The following is a 9,576-nucleotide window of genomic DNA, read 5'->3' as shown; positions in this document are numbered from 1 at the left end:
CTCTCTCTCTCTCTCTCTCTCTCTCTCTCTCTCTCTCCCTCTCTCCCTCTCTCTCTCTCTCCCTCTCCCTCTCTCTCTCCCTCCCTTTCTCTCTTCCCTCACGCGTTCCTTAATTTCCTATCCCCCATTCTTCCCTTCTAATTCCCTCCTGTGTACTTTTTCCCTTCTAATGTCTCGTCTCGTGTTCTTTTTCCCTTTCTAATTTCCCTCCTGTGTACTTTTTCCCTTCTAGTTTTCCCTCCTGTGTACTTTTTCCCTTCTAATTTGCCCTCCTGTGTACTTTTTCCCTTCTAGTTTCCCTCCTGTGTACTTTTTCCCTTCTAATTTCCCTCTAGTGTACTTTTCCCTTCTAATTTCCCCTCCTGTGTACTTTTTCCCTTCTAATTTCCCGCCCCTTTGTTTTTTCCCTTCTAATTTCCCCGTCCTGCCTTCATTTTCCTTCCTGAGCGCCCTGTTTTCCCCCTACGCCCCCACACGCCCCCTCTCCTCGCTGCGTTGAAGTAATTGAAATGTAACGTCGTATTTTCCAAATGAGATTATGTTTTTCAATTATAAACACAAATAATAAAAGTGGAAGAACATGAGCGAGGGAGAAGACGTCTCCAATCTGTGTCCGTGTCAGTCCAGTGGTCGTCAACTCTTGTCCTGTCCACTCTACTGGAAACAACACCAACGGTTATTGTCCTATGTACGATAGAAATCCTCCAATAGTTGTCAGTAGCAGCTATACCCGTAAACCTAAAGACGTGGATTGTATACCGAGGCTGCCACGGCTAGAGGCATGTCCGAGATGTAAAGATGTGAATGTGACTTTCAGAGAAGATTCTCCTCAGAGAGACGATAAGTTTGAGCTGAAAAACTTCAACAAGCGCAGTGAATATAGTGTTGGTGATGCTATCCCTTGTCCTCCACCGCCAACACCTTCTTCTGAACCGTCTGAGGAGCCACAAACCAAAGATAAACAGGAAGACGAGGAGACTAACTACTGTCCTGCCTATGATTATCTCACATTCAATCAGTTCCGGGAGATCATACAACTCTTCAAGCTTCCCTTCAAACATTTCTTCCGCTTCTTGTTCCTGTTGCTGTTCACAATCCTGTATTTCCTCGTGGTATTCTGTCTGTTTCTCTGCCTGATTGATCAACTGAGAATCGGGTTTCAATCAGGGGAAATCATCATAGCGTCTCCTGATGAAACAGGCCCTATGCCGGACAGAAGTATTTGGGATATACTCCAACCAAAGGCCACTGACTTGTGGAGACAATGTTAGGAGGGGCACTATGGGTCTTGGAAAGTGTATGATTTGAGACATGAAATAAAACCTATGCCGGACAGAAGTATTTGGGATATACTCCAACCAAAGGCCACTGACTTGTGGAGACAATGTTAGGAGGGGCACTATGGGTCTTAGAAAGTGTATGATTTGAGACATGAAATAAACAATGTTTTGATAGAATCATCAATAGAAAGGATCTGTCCAGATAGCTTTTTCTGGTAGCCCTTTAGGTCCTACATCAACCCTCAAGCGTTGTACAGTCGTTCGCGGGACACCCTGTACATATATATTGTATACCTTAGTTAGATTCATGATTAATATACCTAGAGCTGTGCTTACCATTTCATAAACCTTATTAAAAGTAACTCTGCATTTTGAAAGCATGGACGATTGCTTTCTTCCTTTCATTCATTATTCCTTACCTTTTCTCCTATTTGCTAAATTTGGCTAGATTCCCCAGCATTCCCTCCATAAGCTAAAAGAGTTTTGGCATCTGCACAAGCAAGCTGTCTCTGAGAAGAGAGCCTGATAAGGTTGAAATTGTATATTTTGATCTTATCTCTCATTTTATCAGTAACTCTGCATTTTGAAAGCATGGACGATTGCTTTCTTCCTTTCATTCATTATTCCTTACCTTTTCTCCTATTTTTCATTTTTTATTTATTTAATATACCTTATTTATACTGTCGGCTAAGACTAAAAAGTCCCATTATGCCAACAGTTTAAACAGGCCTCATTTCCCTCTCTCTCTCTCTGTTAGGGGAAACTGTAATCCTAATAACGGTAACAGAGTTCTTTCAGTTCTTATAGGCCCGAAATCGAAGACCGAAGGAGCATACAATGAGAGCAACCCAGCCGTTGTGAGAACGAACCTTCACTGTGTAGGATGAAGTTTGCCCCGGGCGAGAATCGAAGCAGGAGAAATCTGTACGTTTGAAAGAAAAAAAGCAATAAAAGATAAAACTTAGAACTTAACTGATAACTGGAAGAGATCAAAATCCCACTTCTTAACGTTAAGAAAAGATCAAAATCCCACTTCTTAACGTCAAGAAAAGATCAAAATCCCACTTCTGGAATTCTTCCCCCCCCCCCCCCCCTCACTGAAATCCTGTATACGGACTTGCCTACAATTTAACGAAAATATGTATTGTCGTATTTTATTTAACATCTAACCGCTAACCGCGGCCCGGTTTATTCAAGGTCACTACCTCCCCGCACATGAAAGTGTGTTTATGATGTGAGGGGCGTTAACCCCAGACGTAGTTCCAACAAAAACTTCAGACCAGTCTACGAGGTAACTGTCCCACCCGGTCAGACGTCTCCAATCTGTGTCCGTGTCAGTCCAGTGGTCGTCAACTCTTGTCCTGTCCACTCTACTGGAAACAACACCAACGGTTATTGCCCTATGTATCGGTTAATGCGAACAGCTGATTTTTTTAATCAGCTGATTATCCCCACTACGAGATTTTTACCCCCACTCTCGAATTTTCGGTTCTTGGTTAATTGTTAAATAAAATACGACATATTACAAATAGGTATAAGGGTTTTTAGCTTCCCCTTTGAGATTATAACCCCACGCCCCTGCAATAAAGGTAGCAACAAATATCCTAAGTTCCTCAGTACATTGTATACGACTACTGTTGCCGCGTAATTTATCCTGCATTATTTATTTTTGTTATATTTTATTTCTGTTATATTTCATTTATTTTATTGTTCTATTATGTTGAGTTAAACTTTATGAAAGTAGTTAGTTATGCATTATTTTGTAACACAATATTGTAACGGGTTTTACAATGACCATACTGTTGGTGCTCATGTATATTTCATTTATTTTATTGTTCTATTATGTTGAGTTAAACTTTATGAAAGTAGTTAGTTATGCATTATTTTGTAACACAATATTGTAGCGGGTTTTACAATGACCATACTGTTGGTGCTCATGGACTTTTGTTTCATATTGTTGCTTATACATTGTTTAATATTGTTCCTTTCGGACGGTAATACATTTATTGTTGCTTTTAGACTTTAATGGTATTTATGTTCGAGTGTATAATGGATTGTGTAATACAGTCTCTCCGTTCTGAGAACAATTTGTTGAAATATTCTGTATACAACAGCGAGAGATTATTAAATAAAATGTGGGTGGGAGGCTGAAGAACGCTTAGAAGCTGTAGAGAGAACAGGGCCTCAGCGGGCCCTTCAAAGGCCGAATAAGGCGTACAATTCCAATAAGATCTAAAAAGGTCTTGGATTTTTCCCCCCTCCAAAAGATTTGTTAGGGGAAACTGTAAACCTAATAACGGTAACAGAGTTCTTATAGGCCCGAAATCGAAGACCGAAGGAGCATACAATAAGAGCAATCCAGCCGTTGTGAGAACGAACCTTCACTGTGTAGGATGAAGTTTGTCCCGGGCGAGAATCGAAGCAGGAGAAATCTGTATGTTTGAAAGAAAAAACCAATAAAAGATAAAACTTAGAACTTAACTGATACTGTGGAAGAGATCAAAATCCCACTTCTTAACGTTAAGAAAAGATCAAAATCCCACTTCTTAACGTTAAGAAAAGATCAAAATCCTACTTCTTAACGTTAAGAAAAGATCAAAATCCCACTTCTTAGCGTTAAGAAAAGATCAAAATCCCACTTCTTAACGCTAAGAAAAGAAAAAGATCAAAATCCCACTTCTTAACGTTAAGAAAAGATCAAAATTCCACTTCTTAACCTTAAGAAAAGATCAAAATTCCACTTCTTAGCGTTAAGGAAAGATCAAAATCTCACTTCGTTCAAATACCGGACTTCAGGACAGAAGAGTTCATTCAAGTTAGAAGAAAAGGAATGACGTCCACCTCAATATTAGACAAGACATCCCATTAACATTAAGGGAAATCGGAAATCATTAAAATGCCTTTTGTATTCCAAAATCCAAACGCATTTTGAATTTTGAGGGTAGGCGTCCGAAAGAGTGGACGGGGGGAACCTTTGCATTTCGTGCGTGATTATTTCCTTTGCTGGCCATGTAATCTATGTATATCGAGATAATATAGCCCTATTTAAATACATAAATATGTAAATATCTCATACCTACCTATCTAGAATCTAGATATAATAATGGAGGGGAAATTGTCTAAAGCCAATCCTAGGAAGAGGAGGGGAGGGAGGGTCATTTGATATTAGTTTTTGAATATACCTAATATGGTAGGGGAAGAGGGAAAGAGAGGGGGGAGAAGATAATAAAATGAAAGATATACGGATATTGAGAGGGATTGGGAGAATAAGGGATAGAGAGAGAGAGAGCGAGAGAGAGAGGGAATGACAGAAAGAGGACGAGGGAGAAAAAGGAAGAGGGAGGTGGAGAAGGAGAGGGAGCGAACGCAATATTTGTCACAATTTGAATATAACAAATGATAGAGTTAAGGATGCGAGGGTATTCGAAGGGCCATTCAAATGCTTACCCCCTCTCCTTTATCCTAATCCTCCTCCTCCTCCTCCTCCTCCTCTTTCCCCTTCATCTTATCCTTGTTCTCCTCCTCATTTTTCTTGTCCCCCTCCTTCATCTCCCCCCTCCTTTGTCCTCTTATTTCTCCTTTAACTCCTCTTCCTCTCTTTTTCCTCTATTCTCTCTCCCTCTGCCTTCTTTTTTTTTTGGTCACCTTCTTCTCCTCCTTTCTCTTATCCTCCTCCATCCCATTTCTCCTCCTCCTCCTTTTTTTCTCTCTTCTCTTTCTCCTCATCTCCTGCTTCCCTTTTTCTATACCTCCCTCCTTTCCATTCCGTTCTCTTCTATCTTGATCCATTTTCTCCTCCTCCTCCTCCTCCTCCTCCTCCTCTATCCCATCCACTATATTCACCGCTATCTATTTCGTGCTAGGAGGAGAAATGGAGGAGAAGATACACAGTTCGAGATACGGAAGATAAGAGGTACAGTCGAAACTGGATAAATGGGAACTGGAGTTTTCGAGGTACCCGAACCTAGAGAGATCCTAGTCAGTTTGGGAGGACTTAAAGAAAAGATCAAAATCCCACTTCTTAACGTTAAGAAAAGATCAAAATCCCACTTCTTAACGTTAAGAAAAGATCAAAATCTCACTTCGTTCAAATACCGGACTTCAGGACAGAAGAGTTCATTCAAGTAAGAAGAAAAGGAAAGACGTCCATCTCAATATTACACAAGACATCTCATTAAGGGAAATCATTAAAATGCCTCTTATATTCCAAAATCCAAACGAATTTTGAGGGTAGGCGTCCGAAAGAGTGGACGGGGGGAACCTTTGCATTTCGTGTGTGATTATTTCCTTGGCAGGCCATGTTGTAATCGAGTACCTATATCGAGATAATATAGCCCTATCTAAATACATAAATATGTAAATATCTCATACCTACCTATCTAGATATATAATAATCGAGGGGAAATTGTCTAAAGCCAATCCTAGGCAGAGGAGGGGAGGGTCATTTGATATTAGTTTTTGAATATACGTAATATGGTAGGGGAAGAGGGAAAGAGAGGGGGGAGAAGATAATAAAATGAAAGATATGTATACGGATATCGAGAGGGATTGGGAGAATAAGGGATAGAGAGAGAGAGAGAGCGAGAGAGAGAGAGAGAGAGAGAGAGAGGGAGAGAGAGAGGGAGAGAGAGAGGGAATGACAGAAAGAGGACGAGGGAGAAAAAGGGAGAGGGAGAAGGAGAAGGAGAGAGGAGGAAAGGGAGCGAAGCGAACGCAATATTTGTCACAATTTGAATATAACAAATGATAGAGTTAAGGATGCAAGGGTATTCGAAGGGCCATTCAAATGCTTACCCCCTCTCCTTGATCCTAATCCTCCTCCTCCTCCTATTTCCCCTTCATCTTATCCTTGTTCTCCTCCTCATTTTTTCTTGTCCCCCTCCTTCATCTCCCCCTCCTTTGTCCTCTTACTTCTCCTTTAACTCTTCTTCCTCTCTTTTTCCTCTATTCTCTCTCCCTCTGCCTTCTTTTTTTGGTCACCTTCTTCTCCTCCTTTCTCTTATCCTCGTCCTTCCCATTTCTCCTCCTCCTCCTTTTTTTCTCTCTTCTCTTTCTCCTCATCTCCTGCTTCCTTTTTTCTATACCTCCCTCCTTCCCATTCCGTTCTGTTCTATCTTGATCCATTTTCTTCTCCTCCTCCTCCTCCTCTTCCTCCTCCTCTTCATCCTACTCCTTCTCCTCTTCCCCCTCCTCCTCCTCCTCCTCCTCTATCCCACATCCACTATATTCACCGCTATCTATTTCGTGCTATGAGGAGAAATGGAAGAGAAGATACACAGTTCGAGATACGGAAGATAAGAGGTACAGGCGAACCTGGATAAGTGAGAACTGGAGTTTTCAAGGTACCCAAACCTAGAGAGATCCTAGTCAGTTTGGGAGGACTTAGTCTGCAACATTGGACGTTAGGGGTCTGTGTCGTAGCATGTCCGTCCCGTAGTATGTCCGGCATCAGATGGACGATATTAGGAGATAGTCTTACAATACTTTCTATTCCATTGAAGTGTTTGCTGTTTCGGTTCAACATGTGAATAAAAGAAAGTACTCTTACTTCCAAGGTCCACAAGTATTTCATTATCTCACAGGGGGAAGAAAACAAACCTGATGGCGTCAAGTAGCCTGATAGCTAGTACAGGAAGGGGCGCATTCAAGGCCGCATATAGGGTGGGGCTGCCCCCCTCCCTCGAGCTTCATTTTTCGCCTTTAATGTAGCCCAGGCTCCGAAAATTGAAATTACTATCAATTTAGCGCACCACGTTCTATTCAAAAAACCGTTTTACGCAAAAAGGGCAAAAAATCCATATTTCCCTTTTTGCACCCAGCTCCTCAATTTAGATTTTTATTGCAAAGGTTTATGTTAGAATCATAGGTTTTTAATTAGTTTAGTTATATCTACTAGGCCAGCCACTCGCTATGAGGTAGACCTGTCAGGTACACCTGATGAGCACACAAACTATCAGGTACACCTGATGAGCACACAAACTATCAGGTAGACCTGATCAGGTGTACCTGATTGTGATTGGCTGGCCTTACAGTCTTTTCCTTTGGACAAATTCTACCTTGTTATATCAAACCTGACGCGAGTTTGATGAGTCAGAATTAGGAGGAAGAGGACGGAGAGATAAACTTAGATGGAGAAGATAATACGGAAGTGTCACGAGTTGGTGAAAGAGAAGGAGTTGGAGGAGGAGGAGGAGGAGGAGAAGTAAAAGACGAGGAAAATGAGATGAAAGGAGGGAGAGGAGAAAAATTAAGAGGAAGAGAAGGGAGAGGAAAAGGTAGAGGAAGATAAGTAAGAGGAGGAGAAGTAAAAGGAAGAAAAATAGGAAGAAAAAAGAGTAAGAAAATGTAGAGAAAGAGCAGGAGGAGGAAAAGGAGGTGGGATGTGATCACAAAGGAAGAGGTAGACAAGAGCCCCACCTGATAATGACGGGATAGGAAATTGTGCGCTATTAGGATAATGATACCTACCCCCCTTGATATAGGGTAAGTGTACCATTTATTGGCCCACCTGCCCACATTTATTTGTTTCTAATTTTTGTTTTATGACTACAATTTTTGAATAGCACTGGTTCGATAGCAGTCTTTAAGCCCTTTCTTTTGATGAAATTGGATCTTGAAAAAAAATCGTCCAGTTCAGACTTATGTGGCGTATGGTACAGGTGGGCCAATAAATGGTACGTTTTTTAGGTGGGCGAATAAATGGTACACTTACCCTATTTGTCGGAAGGCCTGACGGGTAATTGGGGTTTTCGAATAGCTCCCTTCATAATCCTAATCTTCTTCGGCATCAACTGTTCTGCCGTTTCCGTAAACATCTTTTCTATTTCAAATGTGCATCTTATGTATTAGGTATCAATCACCCAAAGCCTGGTGTTTATATATGCGCGGTGGTCTCATCGAAAGGTCAGTGGTTCGATTGAAGATAAATTCCTCTTTTTTTGTACAAGGAGAGGTATTCACTCTTTCCGTCCATGATCCCTTGAATTCCTTCAATCTCCCGGCTTTAAGTCTATTTTTTCCAAGAATTAAGGTGTCCGATCAGTTTTGTTCTTCACTGTTCATCAGATTTCATGACTCGCAGAAATTCTCCTGCTAGATTAATATTGCCCTCATCACTTCATAACCTTATATCATTACGTATATATTGTATACCTTAGTTAGATTCATGATTAATATACCTAGAGCTGTGCTTACCATTTCATAAACCTTATTAAAACGGATGTAAGGATCTCTCGGCTTCTCCACATTATTATTATTCAGGATTCTACGCTCTTCCACCCACCTCCTCCTCCTCTTTCTTCTCCTTTTCTTCCTTCTCCACCTCCTCTTTTTTCCTCCTCCTCCTCCTCCTTCTCCTACTACTAGTACTCCTCCTCCATTTCCTCCTAGTTTTCTTCCTTCTCCTGCTCCTCTACCTTCTCCTTCACCTCATCCTTTGCTTTTCTACTCTCCACCATTTTCTCCTTCTACTCTCTCCCTTCTCCATTTTCTCCTACTTTCTGTTCTCCCATTTTTCGTTCTGCTATCCATCTCCTCCTACTTATTAAAACGGATGTAAGGATCTCTCGGCTTCTCCACATTATTATTATTCAGGATTCTACGCTCTTCCACCCACCTCCTCCTCCTCCTCCTCCTCTTTCTTCTCCTTTTCTTCCTTCTCCACCTCCTCCTCTTTTTTTCCTCCTCCTCCTACTACTACAACTCGTCCTCCTCCATTTCCTCCTAGTTTTCTTCCTTCTCCTGCTCCTCTACCTTCTCCTTCTCCACCTCATCCTTTGCTTTTCTCTTCTCCACCATTCCCTCCTTCTGCTCTCTCCCTTCTCCATTTTCTCCTACTTTCTGTTCTCCCATTTTTCGTTCTGCTATCCATCTCCTCCTATATCTCTCCTATTTCTCTTTTCTCGTCTTCCTTCTTCGTTTCTATCTTCCACAATTTCCTTATCCTACTCTCTCTTTTAACTATGTTTCAATCTTTTCCATTCCTCTTCTAACCTCTGCGCCACTATTCGTTCTTTCTCTCTCTCTCTCTCACTCACTCTTTAATTTCTTCTCGCTATATCTTCCACATCTTTTTCCTCCTCTTTCTCTTTGCCTCTCTTCACTTTCCATCGTCATTCTCCTTTATATTCTTTTCGTTCCTGCGTCCCTCAGACCTTGTTCATTTCATTTTCTCATTTCTCCTCCTCCTTTTCTCCCCCCCTTTCTTCTCCTGTTCTTCCTTACTATTATTTCACTTCTCCTCGTTCTTCATCTCCTCCTCCTCTTCCTTCAGTACCTATTCACTTCAGCACTTCCT

The 9,576-nt window shown here is 41.3% G+C and overlaps 1 protein-coding gene across 1 annotated transcript; it reads left to right on the top strand.

Annotated features, from left to right (window-relative positions):
• Window positions 1–600: 600 nt before the first annotated feature.
• LOC113469388 lies at window positions 601–1,469 on the top strand. The gene is made up of 2 exons (XM_026827044.1): window positions 601–1,311; window positions 1,432–1,469. The coding sequence occupies exon 1, from the start codon at window positions 687–689 to the stop codon at window positions 1,269–1,271; it is 585 nt and encodes a 194-aa protein (XP_026682845.1). The 5' UTR covers window positions 601–686; the 3' UTR covers window positions 1,272–1,311; window positions 1,432–1,469.
• The last annotated feature ends 8,107 nt before the right edge of the window (window positions 1,470–9,576 follow it).

Source organism: Diaphorina citri, unplaced genomic scaffold (genome assembly GCF_000475195.1).
Source record: "Diaphorina citri unplaced genomic scaffold, Diaci psyllid genome assembly version 1.1 scaffold1053, whole genome shotgun sequence".
Classification (NCBI taxonomy): domain Eukaryota; kingdom Metazoa; phylum Arthropoda; class Insecta; order Hemiptera; family Psyllidae; genus Diaphorina; species Diaphorina citri.
This window is presented reverse-complemented; position numbering and strand designations above follow the sequence as displayed.